Source organism: Eretmochelys imbricata, chromosome 1 (assembly GCF_965152235.1).
Source record: "Eretmochelys imbricata isolate rEreImb1 chromosome 1, rEreImb1.hap1, whole genome shotgun sequence".
In the NCBI taxonomy this organism is placed as follows: domain Eukaryota; kingdom Metazoa; phylum Chordata; order Testudines; family Cheloniidae; genus Eretmochelys; species Eretmochelys imbricata.
This window is the reverse complement of record NC_135572.1, coordinates 349261232-349287934: the sequence shown is the minus strand read 5'-3', so window position 1 is coordinate 349287934 and position 26703 is coordinate 349261232. Positions and strand designations below refer to the sequence as shown.

The 26703-nt window shown below is 47.5% G+C and overlaps 1 protein-coding gene across 3 annotated transcripts in view; it reads right to left on the bottom strand.

Annotated features, from left to right (window-relative positions):
• Window positions 1-26703, bottom strand: part of SFMBT2 (Scm like with four mbt domains 2) — a 194804-nt gene that overhangs the window by 147845 nt on the left and 20256 nt on the right. For all 3 annotated transcript variants that reach the window (XM_077836919.1, XM_077836910.1, XM_077836926.1), the window contains exon 2: window positions 18591-18748. In XM_077836919.1, the coding sequence (XP_077693045.1) occupies window positions 18591-18696 (106 nt within the window). In that variant the 5' untranslated portion in view covers window positions 18697-18748. The remainder of the gene's footprint in view (window positions 1-18590; window positions 18749-26703) is intronic.

The window sequence follows — 26703 nt, the reverse complement described above, 5'->3', positions numbered from 1 at the left end:
TGGGGGAGGGAGGGGAAAGCAACATAAAATTAGAACATGGTTAATGCAGGCAATAAACTACACAACGGTACCAGCCGAAAGTGGGAAATTGGCAGGCAGTAAAACCTCCACACAAGATAAAAAACCCCTGTTGTAGCAATTATGCTTATTTGGATTCCATGGGTTTTACTGCATTTCCAGGAAATTATTTGGTTTGCTGGTTTTAATCTCCAGAGATTAAAGAACTCGGCCTTTGTGGTCCAGTTGGGTGCGTGAACAGAAACCATTGTACATGGCAGTGCAAGAGAGCCCACACTATTTCACAACTCATTTTATAATGTTCACATTAAACTTTCACTTCTCCTCCATTAGTCATCATGAGCGTATGTTGTGCAGTACAGTGGGTAAACATGCCAAACAAATAATAAAGTCTGTGACCCAAAGAATTTATGAGCTAAGGGCCCTGAGCCAGATCCTCAGCTGCCGTAAGTTACAGCACTGCCACTGAAGCCAACAGAGGGATAGAGATTTACACCACCTTAGGATCTGCCCCCCTACTGGGTGCACCGTTGCAAATATGTTAGTATCTATGCGTCAACACTGCCTTTTGCTGGATGGAGTCAGAACTACTCAACTGCATATCATAGGCCCTATAATGTGAACAGCTAGGGGAAATTCCCCTTTTATTTAATTAGTCAGAAGCTGAGCTTTGAAAGCAGGAACCCTGCTGTGGCTGTGAAGAGACTGATGATGGAACTCAGATGCCATCTCCCAGTTTCCCATTACAGCTACTTATAATTTTTTGCTTTTCTATAACACCTTTCATGTGAAGACCTCAAAACACTGTACAAACAATTAACTGATCCTCACAACATCCCGTGAGATATATAATGCTACCCCCATGTTACGGATGGGGAAACTGAGGCAAAGACCATTTTCATATCTATCCTGAGATCACACAGGAAATCAGCTGCAGATCTAAGAACAGAATCTAGATCTTCAGACTCTCGAGCCTCTGTATTAACCCCTATATACTCCATCCCACACCTAAAGATCCATAATTATTCACAGGTTTTGCTACATATCTGTACAGCACCTAGAACAACGGGACTAAGGTCTCAAAGTGCTGCTGAAATACAAATAATACAAATTACAAACAAATGTTCTTTCACTTACAGAAAATCAGCCACATCTGATTGCTTTTATTTTACTTTAAAATAATGTTTCCAGGCAATCTTGGAAGAACGACTTCAACCCAGAGCAAATATTTACAGTCTAATACTGAGGCTCTGCAATAAGCATTTATCAGGCAAACTCCGAGAGACCCTTTCCTTCCAAAGCATTCATCAGCGTGGGCATGATGTAATTAAAGTGGCCCGTGACGAACTGATTGAAGAAACCTCCCCAGACAGTTTTATGAAGAAAACGGCAGGGTTAATTTATTGCCATTATTGCTACAGGTCTCCCATTTTCAAGATCCAAAAGTTATATCATGTAACAGGAATGTCTCATTATTAAAAGGAAAAGGAAGAGGTTATATTTGCTGCCGATTTAGCCAGACACACATCTGAGGAAAAAAAAACCAGATGACAGCAGAACTGCGTTTTCTAAACATATCCAGCATGGGAAAGGAGTTCAGAGAAGAAATCACAGCCCTATTTACTGTAAAATACACTAGAACTTCTTTTGAATACTGGGTTATAAAAACAATGAGTCCTGGGGCCAGTTTTGTTCAACATCTTCATTAATGATCTGGATGATGGGATGGATTGCACCCTCAGCAAGTCTGCGGATGACACTAAGCTGGGGGGAGAGGTAGATATGCTGGAGGGTAGGGATAAGGTCCAGGGTGACCTAGACAAATTGGAGGATTGGGACAAAAGAAATCTGATGAGGTTCAACAAAGACAAGTGCAGAGTCTTGCACTTAGGAAGGAAGAATCCCATGCACTGCTACAGGCTGGGGACTGACTGGCTAAGCAGCAGTTCTGCAGAAAAGGACCTGGGGATTACAGTGGAGGAGAAGCTGGATATGAGTTAGCAGTGTAGCCTTGTTGCCTAGAAGGCTAACGGCATATTGGGCTGCATTAGTAGGAGTGTTGCCAGCAGACTGAGGGAAGTGATTACTCCCCTCTATTTGGCACTGGTGAGGCCACATCTGGAGTATTGCTTCCAGTTTTGGGGCCCCCCACTACAGAAGGGATGTGGACAAATTGGAGAGAGCCCAGCAGAGGGCAACAAAAATGTTAAGGGTCTAGGGCACATGACTTATGAGGAGAGGCTAAGGGAACTGGGCTTATTTAGTCTGCAGAAGACAAGTGCGGGGGGCGGGAGGGGCAGGATTTGATAGCAGCCTTCAACTACCTGAAGGGGGGTTCCAAAGAAGATGGAGCTTGGCTGTTCTCAGTGGTGGAAGATGACAGAACAAGAAGTAATAGTCTCAAGCTGCAGTGGGGGCAGGTGTAAGTTGAATAACAGGAAAAACTATTTCACGGGGAGGGTGGTGAAGCACTGGAATGGGTTACCTAGGGAGGTGGTGGAATCTCCATCCTTAGAGGTTTTTAAGGCCTGGCTTGACAAAGCCCTGGCTGGGATGATTTAGTTAGGGTTGGTCCTGCTTTGAGCAGGGGGGATTGGACTAGATGACTCTTCCAACTCTAATCTTCTATGATTCTGCCTCACCTGCACTGCTTCAACCTGGTGTAACTACACAGGTGTAAATCAGGAATAACTCAATTGAAGAGATTTCTGATAATAGGTGGCTCTTCAGTCTAGCAGGAAAAGGCATGACAGGATCCAATGGCCGAAAGCTGAAGCTAGACAAATTCAGATGAGAAAGTAAGGAGCAAACTTTTTTCCCACCAACAGTGGAGGGTAATGAACCATTGGACCAACTTATCTAAGAGCATGAGGAATCTTCAGCACTCAAGACTGGATATCTTCCTAAAAGAGATGCTACAGCCCAAACAAAAGTGATGGGCTAGAGGCAGAGATTACTGGGTGAGGTTCCATTACCTGTGTTATGCAGGAGGTCAGGGTGGATGACGATAGAGGTCTCTTCTAGCCTTGAAATCTATGACTCTATGGTCACGTCTACACAAACACTTACTGTGCGGCAAGCTGGGATATAAATCTACATTGCTCAAAGTCACATGTCAGTGACAGAGCTAGGAATTTAACGCAGATCTCCTTTACCAAAGGGGTCACTAGACTGAGCTAAGAAATCAGGCTCTGTTTGCATTCAGAAGTAAGATGGGTGCAGTAAAGTGACAAACATAAAAAGCACCTGTTTTAAAAATCCAAATGAAAAGGGCAAGACTGAGCCAGATAGAGTGTTGGAGGGCCGGGAACCCAAGCAGTTATCGCACCAGACCTCCGGCTGTCATCAGGGCAGTAGAGGTGCCTTGTTCCTGACCCTAAGCTAGGAATCTTCTGGTCTCCACCTGCATCTGGGTGACAGCCCTTAAGGGGTTGTGGTAGGGAGACCCAGGCACTCTTTCTCCACCATGTCCCAGCCCAGGGCCCTGTGGGAAGTAACACTGCCAAGGTCCTCCCTGCAGAGAGTCTAAGTCTGCTGTTCTGGGCCACTTCCTACCTATAGATCCCTTCAGTTTGGGGCAAGGTCCCTATAGTCCAAACAGTCAGTTACTTTAAAAAAAAAAAAAAAGCCCAAAGGAGCAGGGTGTAGCTGGAGCTGCTGGTTCTCAAGGGGGTGGTGGCTGGAGAAGTCTCTTCCTGTGGGCCTTTGTGGTCCCTGTCTCAGGCTCAACCTTCTGACTGGCTTCCCAGAGAAGGATTCCTCTTTTCTGCAGCCTGTCCAGCACCTTTACCTGGGCTCCTGGAGCAGGCTCAGCAGGCCAAGAGGGTGGGAGCTAACTGGGCTCAGTATTGCCTTTTAACACCTTTGGGTCCAGGCTGGGTTTGTATACCCCATCACATTGAGATGGAGAGCCTCCAGGGGCTGAGCACCCCTCCTGCTGCAGAGACCTCAGGCTTTTGCTCTCAGTCGTACCATTTCATTCTGACACAGCAGAAGGCTGATTTCTCTACAGACTTTATCAGGAAATTACTTTTACTGTGACTGTAAAAATAACATCAGGGAACCCGTTTATCATGGGCTCAGTGTCTTGTTTTGCTCAGTTTTATTACAGAGAAATGGAAGGGACTAAAAATTCCCCAAAACCTCTTGTATTTTTTCTGTTTCTTTTCTGGAGTTCTGCAATAGCATTGGCTGTGACCACAGTCGGCTTGCCTAGGGGTTAGGCCAGGAACAGAGAGTCAGGACGTTCTATTCCCAACTCAATCAGTGATTTACTGTGTGCCCATGGGCAAGTCACGTAACCTTTTCCTGTGCCTGGGTTTCCAAATCAATTTTTGCTGATCTCTATCAAATGGTTCAAATCCCTCGGATTGAAAGAAGCTATATAAATGAAAAGTATTTAATAATATTGGAATTATTATTATTCTAAAGAGTGGTTTTCACAAAGCCATACCATCTACCAGTACTCAAGTCCTGTATTCCAACGGTAAAAACCTCGCTCCTAAAGTCACTGGCAAAACTCCCATTCATTTCAAGGGGCAGGGGCGGGGTGGTGTCAAGATTTCACCCCAGGGTGTTCGCTGGGTGATGGCTAATTTTATGATATGCTTACACTGGTGGGTTCCAGTTATTGATCCTTTTGCTCTATGCTCTTTTTCGGTGAAACCGTCACACTTGTCTACACATTTCATGTATCTGTGGGCCTGGATATGCAAACAAAATAAATAGTAATCAGCTACTACCATCGTAATGGTTTTAAAGTGCTCTGGGATCATCAGTTGATAAGTGCCATAGAAATTAAAAGTACTTCAATAAAACTGCAGTCATCCAGGACTTCACTGTCAATATTATAGACCGTGTGACTACGGGAAAAACCTCAGAGTGATAAAAGAACCCGGATCCTTTGTTCTGAAAGCCCAAATTCCCTACCAACCAATCTGTCGGAGAATTCCCTTTAAGAGTCTATGGCACACAGCTAAGCAGTTCTGATACTATCCTGTATCTATTCCTATGTTCTAGCTAGTTATGTTTTTTATCAATGAAAGAACATAAGAACAGCCATACTGGGTCAGACTAAAGGTCCATCTAGCCCAGTATCCTGTCTTCCGACAGCAGCCAATGCCAGATGCCCCAAAGGGAACGAACAGGACAGGCAATCACCAAGTGATCCATCCCCTGCGGCCCACTCCCAGCCTCTGGCAAACAAACAGAGGTTACAGATACCATCCGTGCCCATCTTGGCTAACAGCCATTGATGGACCTGTCCTCCATGAATTTATCTAGTTCTCTTTTGAATCCTGTCATCGTCTTGGCCTTCCACAACATCCTCTGGCAAAGCATTCCACAGGCTGACTGTGTGTCCTGTGAAGAAATACTTCCTTTTGTTTGTTTTAAAACTGGTGCCTATTACTTTTATTTGGTGACCTCTAGTTCTTGTGTTATGAGAAGGAGTAAATAACACTTCCTTGTTTACTTTCTCCATACCAGTCATGATTTTATAGACCTCTATCATATCCCCCCTTATTCGTCTCTTTTTCAAGCTGAAAAGTCCCAGTCTTATTAATCTCTCCTCACATGGAAGCCTTTCCATACCCCTAATCATTTTTGTTGCCCTTTTCTGAACCTTTTCCAATTCCAATATGTCTTTTATGAGATGGGGCGACCACATCTGCACACAGTATTCAAGATGTGGGCATACCATGGATTTATATAGAGGCAATATGATATTTTCTGTCTTATTATCTACCCCTTTCTTAATGATTCCCAACATTCTGTTAGTTTTTTTGACTGCCACTGCACATTGAGTGGATGTTTTCAGAGAACTATCCATAATGACTCTAAGATCTCTTTCTTGAGTGGTAACAGCTAATTTAGACCCCATCATTTTATATGTATAGTTGGGATTATGTTTTCCAATGTGCATTACTTTGCATTTATCACCATTGAATTTCATCTGCCATTTTGTTGCCCAGTCACCCAGTTTTGTGAGATCACTCTGTAACTCTTCGCAGTCTGCTTTGGACTTAAAAGATCTGATTTGGATTCCAGTCTGGAAATAGAAAACCGAGGGAAGGCTGTGCCAGCATTTAGGGCACTAGTCTAGGACTTGAGAGACCTTGCTTCAAGCCCCTGCTCTGTCACAGGCTCCTTGAGTGATCTTGGGTAAGTCACTAAGCCTCAGTTCCACATCTGTAAAATGGGGATAAGAGTACATCACAAGTGTGTCATGAGGATAGATACATTAAAGGTAGTGAGGCATTCAGATCCTATGGTGATCGGAGCCACATAAGTACCTTACTTAGACAGATAACCCAGTTCCTCATCTGTAAAATTATCTGAATTTAAACTTATGTGATGATTTTGCATGTAATAGCCAGCAAGCACTCAGAAGCCAGATTGAATGGTGAGAGGAGAGAGCACTTTGATTATCTTCATAAGCACTCACATGAAACTGACTGTTCAGGTTTCTGGAAACGACTAGTCCATGCTCAGAGAATTTAATACACACATTAGCATAGTACCTCCCCTTCTTGTAATCTGCTACCTGTCCTTAGAAGAGCGGGGAAGGGAAGGTGATGTTTCTATTCATTGCATGGGTTGCCTGTGTGCATACTTAAGGACAGTGGTTCTATACCAGGACTCCTTGCTACATCCCTCCCCTCTATTCTGGTCCCATCTAGCCAGGATCTTCTCCACCCCACTATCACCACCTCTCCGTTAACAATATGGGAAGGGAAGCATCTCATGTCACCAAGCTTGAAAAGAGATGCTTAGGAATTCAATAAAATTCACTGATTAGCCAGGACCACAGATGTGGACAACAACAACATGGCCCATGGTTGCTCAGGACTTCCAAGTTATCATCCCTACCCAGCCCAGCAGGTTGCTTGGAACTTCACGACAGCAACAAGCTGAGAAATAATACTTCTGTGGAGTCCAAGAGCTGCTCCAGAATGCAGTAAGTATTAGGTATATTCCCCTATGCAGTGCTCACCCCCTTGACTCTTCTCTACATCCCTCTCCTCTCTCCCCCGGTCCCATCTAGCCAGGATCTTTCTGGCCCCTCCTCCCCACTGCCACCACCAACACCTGTGCTATCCTCAAATACATTTCTGCCTCCTGTTACCCTTCCCAGTAATGTGCACTTAACAAGTGGTGCTGCCTTCCCCCTTGCTTGTGGTTCTGGTAAAGACTTTTAGCTTAAACGGGGGAACAACTGAATTCCTGTCCCCGGAGCCCTCCACCCTATGAGCATGCAGGATTTCTCACAGGCTAAGGAACGGAATATAGTGGGAGCCGCTTGTTAAACTCTTGGCAGCTCATCACTGAAAACTGGTTTCTCAGACATCTGCACCAGTGTTTCCTCAAACTGTGAGGCCTGTTTCTCCCCAAGGGAAACTGAGGCAAGGGCCGGGAAAGTGAGCAAAACAACAAGACTGTTTTTCCTCTCCTGACTGAAGTGTTGTCACAACGGACTCAACTAAAACCAGGGCCAGCGACTGCATGAGGAATGGAAATACCTACTGTAAGGCCTGCTTACTACACAGGAAAGGATCCGGCTGGGAAGAATCATAGAAATATAGGGCCAGAAAGGATCTCGAGTGGTCATCTACTCCATCCTCCCTCACTGAGGCTGCACAAATGAACCTACACCATCCTTGATAGGTGTTTGTCCAACCTGTTCTTCAAACCTCCAATGATAGGGGATTCTACAGCCACTCTTGGTGACCTGCAGATTAAACCCATTGCTTCTTGCCCTACCGTCAGCAAACATGGAGAATAATTGAGCACCCCACTCTTTATAACAGCCCTTAGCCTATCTGAAGACTTATCAGGTCCCCCCTCATTCTTCTTTTCTCAAAACTAGAATGCCCAGTTTTGTAAACCTTTCCTTACAGATCAGGTTTTCTAAATCTTTTATCATTTTTATTGCTCTTCTCTGGACTCTCTCTAATTGGGCCACAACTTTCTTAAAGTGGGACGCCCTTAACTGGACACAATAATCTATCTGAGACTTCAACCGTGCCAAGGAGAGTAGAATAATTACTTCTGGTGCCTTACATACAGACACTCCTGTTTCTACACCCCAGAATAGCAGCTTTTTTTCACAACTGCATCATATTCTTGGCTCATATTCAATTTGGTATCCACTGTAACCCCAAGATCCTTTTCTGCAGTACTACTCACTAGCCAGTCATTCCCCATTTTGTAGCTGTGTATTTGATCTTTCCTTCCTAAGTGCAGTACATTGCACTTGTCTTTACTGAATTTCATCTTGTTGATTTCAAACCAATTCTCCAATTTGTGAAGTATGAACTGAATTTTAATCCTGTCCACCAAAATGCCTGCGACCAGCATGGTATCATCCACAGATTTTATAAATTCTTTTATCCATTATCCAAATTATTAATGAAAAATATTGAATAGTATCAGACCCAGGACTGACCCCTGTGGGACTCTACTTGGTGGGTTGTCCCAGTTTGACAGCAAACCGTTGATAACTACTCATTGGCCTTTCAACCAGTTGTGCATCCATCTTATAGTAATTTCATCTAAACCACATTTCCCTAGTTTGCTTATGAAAATGTCATGGGAGACGGTGTCAAAAGCCTTACTGAAATCAATATATATCCGATCTACTGCTTCTGCCCCATACAGTAGGCCAGTAACCCTGTCAAAGAAGAAAATTAGGTTAGCTTGGCATGATTTGTTCTTGACAAGTCCATACTGGCTATTTCTTATCACTCTATTATGCTCTACATGCTTACAAATTGATTGTTTGATCGTTTGCTCCATTATCTTTTCAGGAATTGAGGTTAGGCTGACTAGTCTATAATTCCCTGGGTCCTCCTTTCCTCCCCCAACCCTGTTGAAGATGGGTATTAAGTTTGCCCTTGACGAGCCCTCTGGAACCTCACCCATCCTCCATGAGTTCTCAGAGATAATCCCTAAAGTTCAGAGATTGCTTCTGCTAGTTCCCTAAATCCCTAGGGTAAATTTCGTCAGGCTCTGCCAACCTGAATACATCTAATTTATCGAAATATTCTTCAACCTGTTCTTTCCCTATTCTGGCTTACACTCCTTCCACCTTGATAATATTAATTGTGTTACACATCTGGTCACAATCAACCTTTTTAGTGAACACAGCAGCAAAATAGGCATTGAACACCTCAGCTTTCTTGGAGTCTTCCATTAGCTCATCTTCCCTGCTAAGTAGTGAACCTACACTTTCATTCATCTTTCTCTTGCTCAAAATGTATTTGTAGAACCTCTTCTTACTGCCTTATGCCCCTTGCTAGCTGTATCTCATTTTGTGCCTTAGCTTTTCCGATTTTGTCCCTATGTGCATGCGCTATTCTTTTATACTCATCTTTAACAATCTGTCCATGTTTCTACTTTTTGTAGGGCTCCTTTTTGATTTTCAGGTCCTTAAAGAGCTCCTGAGGGAGCCATATTGGTATCCATCGCTTTGGTAAAGAAAGCCAAAGCCCTCCTGTTAACATCATCTGTACAGCCATGCATTCTTCTCCAAGATGTATCTGTCCCTGCCTGGACTCTTACCTTCAGCAGGCACAATGGACGAGAACACATCCTGCGCCCCCAACTCTTTAACCCTCGCTCCCAGAACTCACTGCTCATCCGCCTGGGTCATACCTGGCAGTATCATTGGATGAGCAGCATGGAGTAGTGGTCAGAGGGACAGATGAACCTCAGCAACCTTTCCATGATGTCTCGGATGCAGGCTCCAGGAAAGCAGCATGCCTCCTAGGAGGTCAGGTCAGGTGGGCAGATGGATGCCTCCATCCCCCTCAGAAGTGAGTCCACCACCCTACATCTTCTCCCCTTGGGTGCATTGGCAGTGAGTTTCCCAGTCATGGGAGAAGGTGGCTCCTCTTCCCCAACCATTGGGATTTGCTCTTTTCTCCTGTTGCCAATAGCGCATACTGGTTCTTCACCTTGTTGGACAGGGGACCTGGGAACATCCTGCTCACATAGGCTTCCTAAAGCCAGCATTTCCCTGCACTTCTCATTCCGGGAATCCTTCCACCTGGGGATGCTGCATTTCCCTAACTCCCTACCCTGGGCACTGGGGGAGATCAAAGCTGAATGTGGATCCCTGGAAGATACAGGCACTGTCCCCAGGCACCCCCCCACTCCCTGTGCCTACCCCACCCACAAGGGACTGATCTTTTCCTTCCTGCTTTCCCTGCATCTTGCCCTCCAACAGCGACATGGCTTTTCATTGACTCATGGTTCCACTAAGCCAGGACCCTTAAAGGCTTTAATCTGCCCATCTCTGTTTCTTAGAGGAGGAACACAAGAGCAATGTTCGGGGAAAACTTGGTCTACCACTATCATCTAGAGAGTTAATTGGCTTGTCCTATATCGCAGGAGTGCTTCACATGAGGAGCAGCATCACTGTTCACTCTACCTTCCTGTCCCACTGTTTTAAATAACGGTCGCTATCACATGGAGACAGGCCCAATTCTCCTCTCACTCTGCTTTGGTAAATCACAACTAACATTCTGAAGCCCCTGCAATAACACCAGTGTCTCCTCACGCGCATCACTTCTAGTCAGGACCCCCGTCTACTCTCGGGCCCTGATTTCCCACTGCTTCACCCCTTATGCAGTCGTTTACACCTGTGCAAAGCTGTGGTAACCTACTACCCCTGCTGTGAATGACTGGAGAATTCCGGCTTCAAGGCACTGCACTACCCAGTGGAAAAGGTTTTCTCCTAAGATTTCTCACCATGGCTATCGTGAGTATAGTGGTACTCTAGTGGTACCAATGGTTGCAGGGCATGTGTATTATTATTTGTATTGTGTTCATGCCCAGAAACCCCAGTTATGGATCGTTGCTTCATTGTGCTATGTGCTGTACAAAGAGGATTCCTGCCCCAAAGAGTTTATAAACCCTGCTCCAAGCAGGCCTAGGCAACATAACGTTCAAAACATATGGGGCCGCTGGCACCTTGCCTAGGCTGGCACTGCTGTTACCATCACCAATGGTCGCAGAAACTTTAGAAACAAAACACCAAAAGGGCCTAATGTTCATTAACATTTCTCTGGCAGTGCAAAGGGGCCGCCAAGCAGGTGTTAAACAAGCAGCTGCCAGAAGGGTGTAAAGGGACCTTGGAACCTGATTCTCATTTACACTATGTGCTGACAAGGCCAAAGAGCTCAAGTTCCTAGAGTCCACTGGGGACACCTGAAAAGACATTGGCTCCCAAAGGTACAAGCGGACAGACGGCGTCAGGAAAGTCAGCGTGTCTGCAGAAGACCTCCTGGTTGTGATTTTCACTCCAACAGGTGACCAAAAGGAGGAGAAATCTAGGTAAAGCTCCATGCGCGGCATCCAGCCCTTCACACACAAGTGCCTGTGACTGACTGCAGTGAGATGGTGTCTGCGTGTTGCTGGAACTCTCTGGTAGAACTGGGAAGAGCCTCGTGAGGAAGGAGAATGGGGAGGGCTGAGCACAAGCGATGTAGAGCAGTTGGAAGCAGGGCGTTAGTGGGCGCAGCAAATAACAGTAGGAATGTGACACTGTAGGCTACCCTTCAAGGGTAGTGGGATAGAATGGTAAGCCCACTCCATCATGTGGCAATAGCCCTTTAAGAGTATGAAAGGTCCAACTATATATATATATATATATACACACACACACAGACAAAGACCTAGGAGATACTGGGAGAGACGAAACAGTCTCTGAAGTAAGAGGTGTTCACAAGAAAATCCTGTTACTGTTTCTTTAAGGGCCCAGAGCCAGGATCCTGCAGAGGGGGTGGGGCAAGGTTTCCCTTCCCCACCCCAAACAATGGGGAACGAGCTGGGAGAAGAGGACCAGTATAAATGCTGCCTCCTCCCACATAGCATGGCAGACACCAGGAGACATCAGAAGGGAAAGGCTGGCCTGGTGAGGACCCTGAAGCCTGATGGCTAATTAGGAAAAGGGGCCAGCTAAGGGAGAAGCTGGCAAAAGCCTCGCAACTGGTTAACCCATAACCCAGCTCCAAACAGGAGAGCAGGGGACTCCTATTTAAGGAGACCATTTTGAAGGACAAGATCCAGCTCCAGGAAGGTTGCTGGGGGAGTCTCCTGGAACAGGACAAGAAGCTCAGAGGCCCAGAGAAGGGCAGGAAATTCTTCAAGTGCTTGATTTTGTTGGTAGTTCTGAGCTCTACTGAAGGGCCTGGAGGAAACCCTGAGACCTGCTACTCTGGAGAGAAGAGTGTGATTTTTTTTTTTTCGTTCACTCCCATGGTGAGTTGGAAGGACTTTGCTGTTGGCCCAAGAGAAGCCGATGGAAGGGACTTCAAAGTGGCCAGCTTGAGGTCTGGCCATTTACAGCTAGACTTGGACACCCCAGAATTGGACTGAACTTTTAAGTGACTTGGCAGGAGAGCTAGGCCTCAGAAGGCCCAGACAGAGATGGACAACAAGAAGAGATGACCAAGGGGAAGGCATGACTACCCCACACCTACCCACAAGGGGACATGCCGGAGTGACCACTGCCATCACAAGGAGCCGTTGCCACTCTCAGTCTCCATCCCAGATCTGGCACAATTCACAGTGATAAAAAAAAAAATCGTTCTCAACTGACTGCTGTTTGGGGTTTGGGTGTCCAAGAAGCTTCTTTCATAACTGGCAATCCCTGAGAAAGTGCTCTGTGGAGGCTGAACTCCCTTCTCCCCCTGCAGAATGAGGATGGGGCACAAGGACCCAAGGCCGAACCAGGGACCTCCAGAGCTGAAAGGCTAAATCTCTACAGCTTGAGCTAAGACCCATATCCTCTGTGGACTGGGCATAGGAAATGGGGAGACACATAACACATACTGAATAGTGGCTTACCTACCTCTTCTGAACAGAAGCACATCCCAAACATTTGCGGCCCAAAGCAGTTCACATCCCAAACAAGCTGCCACATACAACAACTGCCATCTTAGCCAAAGCTGGAGACCACCAGAGCTATAAACATGAATTTGCGCTAAAGAGCCAGGCTGTGTACATGGGGACTAGATTCATATTCTCTACTGCCCAGTGGGTTATGCGTGTGTGGCTGCAACCTGTGTTCTGTGAATACACAGAGAACTTCCATCTCCGGGGCTGATGACCTACTGCCTTTCATGATGAACCTTTAATTCACCTCCTTTTACAAGGTATCAAATGAGATCTTCTGGGTCATGGACGAAGTAGTGGGAAGCAGAATGCCTCCAAAGTGACAAATCTATTCAGTTCAGAAGTCACTGCCCATTTACAGTGGCCTTTGATTCCTGCCATGAAAACTGAGGTGAAACACCAAAAAAACGCCAAACAAACAAGGGCCTAATATCAGCTTTCTAAAGAGCAAAATGAAATCCCTGTTGCCCATGGCAGTAGAAAAATGACCGGATGTTGTGGATGTGAATGTTGATGGTCAGGAGACAGAAACCTTGAGTGACTGAATTCCTAGAATGCTGTGTATGGACAAGGGACAGCCTGAAAAGAGGCAAAGAGGGGATCAAATAAACCACTTGAGGAAGAGCAACGGGTCAAATTTGAAACACAAAGAAAAGCAGTTTGAAACTATTCAGTAGCCTCCAAAGAGCTCAGGAGCCCAATCCTGCCAGTTCCCCAGGGCTTCCTGCAAGGTGCTGTGCCATGTTAGAAGCTCCCAGCATCATGCCCTTAGAACAGGGGCGGGCAAACTTTTTGGCCTGAGGGCCACATCAGGTTTCCGAAATTGTACGGAGGGCCGGTTAGGGGAGGCTGTGCCTCCCCAAACAGCCAGGTATGGCCTGGCCCCTGCCCCCTATCCAACCCCCTTCCCCTGCTTCTCTCCACCTGACAGCCCCCCTGGGATTCCTGCCCCATCCAACCCTCTCCCCCCGGGGACCATCCACCCCACCCAGCTCTCAATCCCCTAACCCTAACTGCTCCCCGCCGCCCCATCCAACCCCATCAACGTCCTGACTGCCCGCACCAGGACCCCTGCCCCATCCAACCACCCCTTCTCCTTGACCGTCCCCGGACACCCCGTCCCTAACTTCCCCCCGCCGCCCCATCCAACCCCACTCTCCTTCCTGACTGCCCCCCCCCCAGCACACCTGCTCCCACTCAACCCCCGTTCCCCACACTCTGACCGCTCCAACCCCTATCCACACCCCTGGCCCCTGACCACCCCCCAAACAAACCCCCAAACTCACCTGCCCTCTATCCAGTCCCCCCCTCGCCCTCTTACCGCGCTGCCTGGAGCACCGGTGGCTGGTGGCGTGGCTGCACCAGGACAGGCAGCCGCGCCGCACAGAGCAGCAGGTCAGGCCGGGCTCTACACCTGCGCTGGCCCAGGAGCTCGCAGCTCCGCTACCCTCAGCATTACGCCGGCGGTGCAGTGAGCGGACGCTGCGGGGGAGGGGGAAAAGCAGGGAAGAGGCCGGGGGGCGAGCCTCACAGGCCAGGAGCTCAGGGGCCGGACAGGATGGTCCCATGGGCCGGATGTGACCCGCAGGCCGTAGTTTGCCCTCCTCAGCCTTAGGATCTTATTCTCCAGAGTGCTGTACACCCACAACTAGGGGGAGTGGAGGGGCATGGTCCCAGGCAGATTGAAGCCCTCGGAGAGCTTATCTTTGATGCAAGCATTGTAGCAGAAGCCAGATGCTTTGGAGATGATATGCAAAGAAGATGCATGAGCGAGATGAGTTCAAAACCTAGCAAAATAACCCATCCACTGCAGCCTCAAAGCTTAGAGAACAGTGAGGCTTTCACTTTTAAACAGAGGTTGGATGCATAAAGAAAAGGCTTCCGAGGTTTTTCAGATGTGATTAAAAAAAATAAAGTTACGACTGGCAAATCTGTTTGAGTTCCTTTCAAATATAACGCAGAGCTATCGATTCTTTTCTTCAAGAGGTTTATCGGGAAGGTAAACAACTGAACAGTAACAGCATGGTCTGAAAGAAGAGATCGAATAAGTCCTGAAAAAAGTATCGAAGGGGATTTTAAAAGCATTTACCATTGGTTTAACTCTGCTTTTCTTGAAGCCAATGGAATTTTAATCATTGACTTCAAAGGGAGCGATGGTTAAATGTCCATTGGCTTCATGGGAGAAGAGTTAGGCCAACACTGAGCACACCTGAAATTCCTCCCCTAATTCTTACAATGTACGGGGGGGCGGGCAAACTTTTTGGCCTGAAAGCCACATCAGGTTTCTGAAATTGTATGGAGGGCCAGTTAGGGGAGGCTGTGCCTTTTCTGTCTGGCCGCCACTCCCTATCTGACCCCGCTCCCCTGCTTCTCGTCCCCTGACAGCCCCCCCTGGACTCCTGCCCCATCCACCACCACCACCCCCATTCCCTGATGGCCCACCGGGGATCCCTGCCCCATCCACCCCCCTGCTCTCAGTCCCCTGACTGCCCCCAGACCCCCCACCCCTAACTGCTCGCGGCCGCCCCATCCAACCCCCCTCTCCTTCCTGACTGCCCCCACCAGGACCCCTGCCCCATCCAACCACCCCTTCTCCTTGACTGCTCCCGGACACCCCGCCCCTAACTTCCCCCCGCCACCCCATCCAACCCCACTCGCCTTCCTGACTGCCCCCCCCGAGACCCCTGCTCCCATTCAACCCCCCATTCCCCACCCTCTGACCACCTCGACCCCCATCCTCACCCCTGGCCCCTGACCATTCCCCGACCGCCCCCACCCCCAAACTCCCCTGCCCTCTATCCAACCCCCCCCTCCCCCGCCCCCTTATCGCACTGCCTGGAGCACCAGTGGCTGGCGGCGCAGCTGCACCAGGACAGGCAGCCGCGCCGTGCAGCACAGAGCACTGGGTCAGGCCTGGCTCTGCAACTGCACTGCCCTGGAGCTCGCAGCTCCGCCACCCACAGCATTATGCCGGCGGCGCAGTAAGCGGAGGCTGCAGGGGAGGGCGAACAGCAGGGGAGGGTCCGGGGCGAGCCTCACGGGCCAGGAGCTCAGGGGCCGGACAGGACGGTCCCGCAGGCCGTAGTTTGCCCATCTCTGAGGTACAGCCTCGGGGGAATGGTCATTTCATTCAGCAGGAGCGCAAGGAGAGTGCGGAACCTTTGGGGCCAGATTTGCAGAATTCTCGGCACGCAACAGCCCGCACTGAGACCACTCAAGGTTCTCAGTGCAAGCTCGCGGGGCAAGGAGCTCAGCTGAAAATCTGACCCTCCATCTGACATTTATAACTCAGTATCATTTTATCATCCGTCAGCCTCATGGAAACATCCGATTGTTGGGAAAAGGATTTAGTGTTATCAGCCACAGGACGAATACGACAATGTAAGACACACATATCAATCTGTTTGCAAAAGGCGAGCTGTACAACGCTGGTAATTATTTATTGTGTGGATTACAGAAGCCCCAGGATTACCATCAGCTGAGCCCCAGTGTGTTAGGCACTACGTAAACCAGTGGTGTGCAAACTTTTCTAGTCGCACCCCCCCACCCCCTGTAATGGATTCTGTCCATGCCTCCCCCTGCCTATTATCATGCAGCCAAGCCTTCCTCAGCAGCGGAGCTTGGGCTGAAGGCAGAGCTGGGGATGGGGGAGGAGCTAGGGCCAGAGGCAGAGCTGGTCTGGGGGGCAGAGAGGGAATGAGGGCAAAGCTGGGCTGGCAGAGTGGGGGGCGGAGTGGGGCGGATCTTGCCTGGAAATGGAGCTGGGCTTGGAGGCAGAGTAGGACTGGGAGCTGAACAGGGCTGGACGCACGGCACTCCCTTCCTGCCTTTCCGTGTGCTTTCTCCTCCCCCCCCAGCCCCAACGTTCCTCCGTGCCCCCTACAGTTTGGGGACCACTGATATAAACACATAGTTTTACTATGGGTATGTTTACATTACAACCAAAGGTGTGACTTCAGCATGTGTAGACACACCTAAACTAGCTTGTATCTAGCTAACCCAAGTAACAACAGCAGCTAAGCCTCGGCAGCATGAGGCCGGGACCCAGAGTATTTACTTGACTGGCTAACCCCTGCTGCTGCTGCCACACCACTGCTTTTTTTATTTGAGCTATCAAAATCAAAGCTAGCTCTGAGTACGTCTACACATGCTGCAGTCACACCTCTGACTACAGTGTGGACATATCCACAACCCCTGCCCTGCAGAGCTTTCAGCCTGAACAGGGCGGGAGAAAAGGATACAACATGCAAGCAAAACACAGGGAATTGAGACACTAACTGGTAGCGACTGACCAAGGTCATAGAGAAGAACCAGTGGCAGAGCTGGCAACTGAACCCAGGAGTCCTGAGTCCCTTAATAGCAAGACCATCATCACTCCTAAGAAACAGCCTTCATCGTCCCAAGTTTGGAAAAAGAGAGCGATATAAACAGTTGTACTAATAGTTCTGTGACCGTGTACTAAACCGTTCAGGATGATTCACCACTGTGCAGAGAGCCAGAACGAAGTCTATGTGCCACTTAAACCTTATTTTGAGTAGTCAAGTGGAACTGAAATGCTGCACAGACCACATGCTGGTGCTCTGCACACACTGGAGTTTCACCCCAAATGAGGCTGTATTCACAGATTCTGAGCTCACTTTGCAAAGCTTAATGAAAGATACTTATAGAGAATTGAATCGAATCTGTAAGGCTAAGATTATGTCACCGAGGTCGGGGAAGACACGAACTCTGTGTCTTCCAGAGACTGCCATGACATTTTCCGCTTCAGCCCCAGCGCAGCGGGGCTGGAGCTGTAAGCTCCCGCAGTCAGGGGCCTCCACAGATCTCAGCCATCACCAGGGGACCTGGAGCTCTGAGCCACCACGGGTGTCAGGGGGACCCCTGCAGCCACAGGAGGACCCCAGAACTCCAAGCCACTGCAGACAGCTGGGGGGACCCCGGAACTGTCAGCCACGGTGGCGACAGGTCCTGGATGCCACCTCTCCCATCCTATAGCAGGTCTTGGGCTCTCATCCCCCGGTCAGACCCATTTTATCACAGATATTTTTAATAAAAGTCATGGACAGGTCACGGGCTCCAACAAATTTTTGTTTATTGCCTATGACATGACTTTTACTACAAGTAACTATGACAAAATATTAACCTTATCTATAAGTCCTTGTGCCTCACTCATCATCATAGTCTACGAGCAACCTTCCAGTAATGCATTAGACAACACGACTATTGGTCACATGACCACTGGTCACACGACCACTGGTCACACGTTTGTTCTCTCATCTTCTCCCCAGGAAGAGAAGCGCATGCAGTAGAGATACACCCCTTAGCACCATATGAGGAATGTGTTGCAAGCTCTGGTAGCTGGGATGTTTTTTGTGGGGGAAAAAAAATCTCAATTAAAACACACAAGACAAAAAAAATGTCTAAAAAACGTTGATCAATCTAGCTGAACCAAATACAGGAAAAACTTCCAAACATATTTTTAAAATTTTGCTTTTCTTCCCCCAACATTTACAAAGGGTTGAAAAAACAAAGGAAACATTTGGTCAAAAGTTTTGCTGGTTTTTCCCCAAATCTTCAAATGTTGAATTTTGAAAAATTTCAACTTGCACGAGAAAATCTGTTTTATTGACTTAACCTTTAAAGTGAAACTGACGTGGAAAACAAGAGCTCACCTGAATCAAATTGTTCTCTGTTCCCATTGGCTGGACTCTGACCCTTCTCCTGGGATAGATGTTGAGTCTCTTGCATGGCGGAAATCAAAGACGTCCTAGTTTCCATTGCTCACAATGAAATGTCTTCCTTTCCTAATTCATCATGTAACAAAAATTTCCTGCAGGACAGTAAAAGAGAATAAATGAGCGGCCTATTTTGACCAAGTAAACACATTTCCCTAGCTCTTTTTAAAGATCCTCTTTTGAGTCACCTTGCATTTTGATTGTTGTAATTAATCTATGTACTTCTATGGCTTTTATCATTACAATATCAGAGCAACAGTGAATTTATCCTTTGAGATGGGGATGATTATACTTCTCTATTTACAGATGAGTAACGGAGATTAAGGTCCAATCCAAAATCCACTGAAATCAATGGGATTCTTTCATTGATTTCAAAGGGCTTTTCATCAGTCTATTGGTGACTTGTTCAAGGTTATATAGGGAGTCTATGGCTGAACTAGGAATTGGACTCAGTACAGTGCCTTAACCACAAAACCCATCGTTCCACTGCTACATCTCTAATCTGCTCCCAAAGTTCTTCTGTATACTTGACCTTAACAGGGCCAAGTGCGGAAAAGCCGCATGGTCTAGTGCTGAGAGTAACGGGCTGTAAATCCGGACGCCTGGGTTCTTTTAAACCAAACTGCCACTGTGATGCTGAGCCGTGGCTCTGTCCCCTCACAATGCACCATGGAGTGCAGCTCAGCCAACCAGCTGATCTAAGCCAGGGGTAAATTACTACAGCCCTGGAGCAAGTAGAATGAAGGGAAGAATTTTGTGACACAGAGGGGTTTCTCTGAGTCACCAGGCCTACCAGGGATGATGCATCTTGCACATCACCCTCTGCTCAGGGCTGTGCCTTAGAGGTACAATCTAGCACTTGGACTGTAAACTCTTTGGGACAGAGGCTGTCTGATTATAGGTTTGTACAGAGCCCAGCAGAGTTGGACTTTGACCCTGATGGGAACTTTTGGGCATCACTGGAAGACAAATAGTAAATAATAATAGATTGTTGTTGGGGAAATGTCCTTATTGGCTTCTTTATCTATAAAGCGCCTAGTACACTTTGGGCACTAATATATATGTATATATGATCATTTCTCCACTTCATCTTTATTTCTCCTGACATGCAACTTGTTAATGAATGAGCTGCATTATACACCATGGCTATTTCAAACTCAGCTAACCTCAGAACATGTATATCTGTCATCCCCAGTGTACATTCTCTTTAAATTAACTATGAAACTAGAAGCGATCAGTTCATTGGAAGTCAAAAAACACTAATCCTTCAATAGAGAAGCGCTAGAATATTTCTGTAAATATAATTAATAAGAAATAGGATAAGTATCAGCTTTTTCCACGAAACTTATTTGGAGGGGAAGGAGAAAATGGTAGTTAAAGCTTTTATTTTTCCCTTGGTAGGTTCAGATATTTTTACATTCACCCTAACCAGACAGTAAGGAAAGGTAATCTGGGATTGGAAAAGCGATCAATTTTAAAGGTACCAAATCAGTCATTTTAAATAGAACTCCAGGGTAACAATATAAATACGAAGCAGAGATAAATTATTCAGTAGTATCGTTAAATCTTGAGAAGTTCCCCATTATTTTGACAAGATAAAGATATGAGTTAATGTGAAGTTTAAGGCGTCTGCTCAGACAGTGGTAGTGTTTATACTGGCACATAGCAAATAACAGTTTCTGTTAAAAGAAATGTTGTTAAGGAACGTTAGGCTCTGATCCGTTAGAAGGACTCATCTGCATCCCAATCAAGTCAGCAGAGTTCTGCATCACTGGATAAGACTGCAGAATTGGCTTAAGCTTTTATAAATAAGAGATGTTGAACAAAGCAACAGAGGAAGAAAAATGTTTTCACTAATATGGGGGGGGTTTTTTTGTTTTTTGTTTTTTTAAAACATGTCAGTCAAAACAGTCTTGATCTGGATTTAAACAGGCATTGTGGCAGCTGTGGGAGGAAGAAATCTGGTCCAAAACCCACTGAAATCAATGGGAGACTTTCCACTGAATATGCTTCGGAGCAGGTCCAAGAAACAGAAAGTGAAAAGTCCATGACACTGCTGAGTGTATTTTCATTGTCCAAGAGGAACAAAATGAACAGAGGCAAAGTAAATGGTCACCAGCGGCAAAGTTTGGATATGAACTTCCCTACATTCTGGAGAGGTGGACACAGGATTTTTGTTTTGGGCTCATCAGGTCAACACATATAAATGGTCAAGAGAAATTCAAAGGGATTTTGTTTAAACGTAGTCTTTACGTATTTTTACGTTACTAAGGAACACAGTTTTAAAAAAATAAAAGATGATACTGTGCCATGTACCTCGAAGAAGATGCTTGTAAAGTGTGACCCGGTAATTGTCTATGGCCAATCTTTTCTTGTTGGGAATGGTTACAAGATTATAACTTATTACAAAAGAACATTTAAAACATCTTCCCAGTATGATCTGAAAATAAGCCCAAACTCTAAAATTTTCTCTTCAGTGAACCAAAGATCCTCAGGTATTGCTCTGAGCATTCGCGTTTACATAACTGGCTTTCAGTGAAAGCTGACTGTAGCAGGGTGGGCCTGAAAGGGCTTGAAACCAGCCCTGGAAGAGGGCTGAGGCTGCGAGAGGACTGCTGCTGAGGAAAGCAGCAAGCCTCCGCTGATTGAGGAAGCAGCCACAGCTGGGCCACGCCCCAATCAGGGTGCAGCTGGGCCCTATAAAAGGCTGTGAGCCAGGCCCTCAGGCAGCTTCTCTCTGACTGTAGAGAGGGAAGGACCTGGCTGCCTGGGGACTGAGCAAGCTACCCGAGTAGCGTAGAGCTGGGGGAAGGTAAAAGGAGCTGGGGAGCTCCTGTCTGGAAACCCCCACAGGCTGCAGGGCCTAAACAGGTTCTGGAGCTGCGAAGGTGCAGTAGGTCCTAACCCCCACCCCCTTGCCTATGATGACTAGCTCTTATACTGCAGTCTGTCCCAGGGAGCAGGGGCTAAATGATGACTGGCAGTAGCTGCTGAGGCAAGGTGGGATTAGGGGGTTGGGGGTTCCTTGGGGAAGGGAGACCCTGGAAGTGGGGGGATACTGCTGGGGTAGAACCCCCCCCTCTCAGATAAAGGGGCACTGGGGGTTGGGGAGGGACCCAAGCGCCAGTAACGGTAGGACACTGGCAGAGGGCGTTCTGGAGCTGGTAAAAAAGAGCTAATTCCCGGACAGCCAGCAGGAGGCGCCGCTGGGTGAGTCTTGCGCATTACACTGACTTAGGCTGTTTGTTAATAAACAGAGAAATTATTTGGATCACAACAGCACCTAGAGGCTCCAACCAAGATCAGGGACACATTGCACTAGGCACAATGGGATTAAAAAAAACCGAAACACAGTACCTTCCCTAACGAGCTGACAATCTAGACCGACAAGACAAAGAGGGTATGTCTACGCCCAGGCCAGCCGACCCGAGATGTGGGGGGAAGCAGCACAGAAACTTGCCCAATGTCACACCGCAGGTCAGTGGTAGAACCCAGGTCGCCCTAGTCCAGTGCCCTATATACTGACCACACGGCTTCATGGTGATTGCTGTTATTGTTATTATTTAGATTTATTAATACTTGTTCCTGGATAGAAGAGAAACACACAACCCCTGCCCTGAAGGCAATCTAAAGCCCAAATTCTTCAAAGTGACGTGCAACGTCAAGACCCCCGAACCCTTGCAAAGCTGAAGTCAAAGAAATTTTGCACAGCTCCAGGGGTCCAGCAGTGCAGAGCTGAGTCCATGATCAGGGTTAAATTGTAGATATGATGCTCCAAGTAGCAAACAGCAGGGAATGCACAGGTTTGGAAAGACAATGATAAGATCACTCACTGATTCTATCTAGGTACTTGTATGACACACACCCCCAATAATATCTATGCACATCTCAGTGATTCAGTTAAAGAGGAGATTCATAGGTAATAAAGCTGCTAACAAACTAGCCTGTTCCATCTTCCCCGTTGGAAGGGCCCTCTGTGGGACCTGGGTTTTAGGAAGTAGGGAATACTGCTGTAGAGGTCTAGCTGTCCCGCACCCCATGGGGAGGCAGAGACCCACATGTGAAGGGCATGATTTAATTAGTCTGACAAAAACACATGCCCTTATTCTTCAGTGTTCCTAAAGCTTGCAATCTTTGGCATTATGATTGATGCCCCAGCTCCTGGAGTGATGTGAATAAGTGAAAATCTCATCTTTCATTTAATTAACAAACAAACAAACAAACAAACAAAAAACCCTTAGCGTTGCAGAGAAAATGTGACTCAAGCACCCCATAAAAATAAAAAAAACAAGAAAAAAAAATCAAGGTTTTTAAACCTGATGATTTTGGCGGGGGGGCCTCTCTCCTAATTTTTGGCCGGTGCAGTTGGCAATACGGATTCTTCAACAGCTCAAAGTCAATGAGACACTTCCCCTCCTAGCTAACTCCTGCTCATGCTTAATTTGGCATCTAATCCCATTCACAGGCAGCAAAAGAAATCAAATAAAAAATAATCTATTCCCCTTGGTTGTTTCTTCCCACTGCCAGCAGACCTGCAACTGCACTTTTGCCTCTAATCTCTTGCGTTGTAGTCTCTATAAATATTGGCTCTTTGCATAAAACAAGACAGCACCTAGAATTTCACCATTTTAAATTCCTCCTTTTGTCAACTCCAGCTCATTTGTCCTTTTTTATCATCCACATAAGGCAGGGTTCTCCTCTCAGATCCCCAAACGTGACTCCCTTCACTCCTCACGCAGGTTCCTCATTCCCCCACGTTCCTTTGGTGACAGCCTCTCCTTGATCCTTTAAAATTATTTACATCAAAATGCAGAACCACGGAACAGAGGTCACAGAAAGAGTCCTTCACAGTGGAGAAAAGAATTCTACAGCATGGTAAGCTTCCTGCAGGAGTCATTTCTGGAGGTCACTGTCACATCAGCGTACCCCTCAACTGGGCCTTGGGCGGCTCGAGAAGTAACACTCCCACTGACTTCACAAGAACCTGGTTACTCTGGCAATCGACAGGGACCTTACAGGGGATGGAACCAGCCCCCACCCCCAATAATATCCCTGTTCAGGGGGGTCTCCCCAGCTAATGTAAAGACTTTATGCCAGCCTTGCTCCCAGGTCCTGGTGTAGGGGGCTGATCAAGGGCATGCCAGGAGAGGTAGAGAGTGAGTCAGGGATGGATCGGGGGCATGGTCAGATGGCTGCTCTCTCTGCAGAGGGCTATGGGAAACGGAGCACACATTACAGGGAGCACAAAGACAACTTACTGCCCCCTTTTCCTTTCTCCCTGCCACACCCTGTTTTGCCTCAAGTGCGTGAACAGAGGAACTGAGTTTCAAACCCTTGGATTTCTAATCCCATGATGTTTTTCGGTGTGGGGGAGGGGTGGAATTGAACCTTGGAAAATGGTACCACCTATCATATGGAAAACAAAATTGCATCCACCAGAGTTCGCTGGGGGCACAGAGCTGTAGTTTTGGTTCATGCCCATATCGAAAGCTGTGATTTATAATCTGTAAATTTTACATGTAACCTTGACAGCCTTTAAACCTTTCGAACTCCAAGTGCTACAGCTCCATTTCAAAGCGAGAGAGGAAACTGCTTTGGACTAGTTGGCCAAACAATTAGGTAACTGAAATGACAAGTGACAGCCCTCCAGGGACAAAGAGGCAGAAAAGGCCATCCAGCACAGGACTACGCAGGCATACCTTTTTAAATGCCACTGCAGAGCTGCACAGTCACGCCAGCTGACTCCTGCTCTCCTGCCATTCCAGAATACATCCTCCTATGACTTCACAGCTACCATGGACCTCACTGCTCTATGGAACTAGTCTAGAAGGCCTCCAAACTACACGTGGCAGGGCTTTTGAGCCTTAGGCACAATGAGAGCAGCTGTGGTTGAGTGGCCTAAGCACACGGCTGGAAGTGGGTTTGAGTCCTGACTCTACCGCGGACTTGCCATGGGACTTGGTGCAATTCATTAAACCACTATGTGCCTCAGTTTCCCCATCTGTAACATGGGGATAATGATGCTCTCCTATCTTTATAAAGCCATTTAGAACAAGTGGAAAGGGATGCAAGTGCAAAGTCATTACCTTGAAAGATTTCATATTCCAAAAGTCATTACGATGTATGAAAACCACTCTGGTGGCCGTGATGAGATGGAGAATTCTGTGGTTTGACAGCAGGACAGGAACGGCTCTGAATTTTCCTGGATGGTGTCACAGGCTGAGCTTTAACACTGGGCTGGGTCTCAGCCCCAGTGGTACCAGCTTTAGAGCCCAAGGGTCACATGGCAGGGACAGCATGTGACGAAGACAGACCTGCTGGGAGCCACCAGGCCGGGAGGGAATTTTTAGGAGAGGCAGGAGTTAGGCTGTGTGGCCCACAAGGGAACAATACCACACCACAGACCGCTTCTGACACTTGCCTCAGAATAACTTGATTAAACCAAAAGCCTTGGCAAGATACCATAATACCACCTCGCTCTTAAGCGCTTTGCACTAGTTGAGTGCAAAGTGCTTTACAGCAGAGTACCCCAATCCTCATTTTACACAGGGGGAAACTGTGGCACATAGAGGTGAAGAGATTTACCCAAGGGCCTCCAGGAGACTCGCCGCAGAGCAAGGAGCATACCCCTGGTCTCCTGAGCCCCAGTTCAGTGTGCTCACCATGAGGCCATACAGCCTCCTACAAAAAATAAAGTTTTTGCTCTGCCCTGCATGGGCTACAATTCTCACAGGCTTTTTCCTCTCACTTCTCTCAGCCCTTGTGGGACCCTGTCCTGACCCAGGAGTCTCTACTCCCTGTAGTGCTCCTGCTGGTCTTTATAAGGACCAGGTATTCCTCAGGCAATCAGCCAGCCTCACAGCCTTCACTGGGAGGCAGCTGTTTAGCCATAGGTGGGGCTGGGCCCCATCTCTCCTTAAAGGAGCCAGTCACCCCGTGACAGACTAGTGCTATTAATTATGTGGCTTTATGGAGCTCTTGGACATGGCAGTTTCGACGGCTAAGTGCAGGTACAAATGGGCTTGTGGATCATGCACAGAAGTACCATGTTCTGCTAGACATGCTAAAATACTATCTGGACTAGACATGCTAAAACAACGAAGTGCAGTCCGCATGGCTGCTGGCCTCAGTGAGGAGGCGGTGTTGTGTTGGGCGGGATGGGAGCTCCAAATGTGCAACAGGAGACAAAAAGAAAAGGAGTCCTTGTGGCACCTTAGAGACTAACCAATTTATTTGAGCATGAGCTTTCGTGAGCTACAGTCTCTAAGGTGCCACAAGGACTCCTTTTCTTTTTGCGAATACAGACTAACACGGCTGTTACTCTGAAACCAACAGGAGACAGCAGATCCCAGAATGTAATGCTCCTTCAGTTAAGTTCCGTTGTGATCAAAACAGCCTAGCCCGTGGCAATGGCAGGGTGCAATGCTTCATCCATAGGTCAGCACGCTCAGATACAGGAGAGGGCAGCTCCCACAGTGCAGTGCTCTGCTGTGACCCAAACAGCCTAGCTGGGAGAGAGGGCAGCTCCCAGTACGCAATGCTCCTTACTGATCCAAGCCGTGTGTCCCACAGAGAGAGCAGGTTCCAGCAGAGGATACTTGATCATGACACAAGCCTCCTAGTCCACGCAGATGACGGCTCTCAGGAGGCATCGTTGCCCTGTGAACTGAGTGACAGGGCAGGATGCAGCATGCAGTGGTCTGTCAGGGTCTAAGCAACCTGCTCCACAGATCTGGCAGATCGTACACAGCGCCACAGCCAGCCCCTTGGAGACCCCAAGTCCTCACATGTAACGTGACAGCTTGAGCAGAGCAGCCTGGTTCAGAGACAACAGGCTAGTTCTAGCACAAAATCCACAGGACCCTTTCCAAGCGCCCTGGAAAGCTTTCAGCGCTACACGGCACTGAAACTGGTTGCTTGTGAGCAGCAAGCTGCTCAGCTCGAGATGGCACCTTGCATGCTTGAATTTGTCTTCTCTGCTAGTGGCACATCACAGCAAGTGCAATCAGCTGCATTTTGTGAAGATCAGGTGTTTCCCCCCCTCCATTGG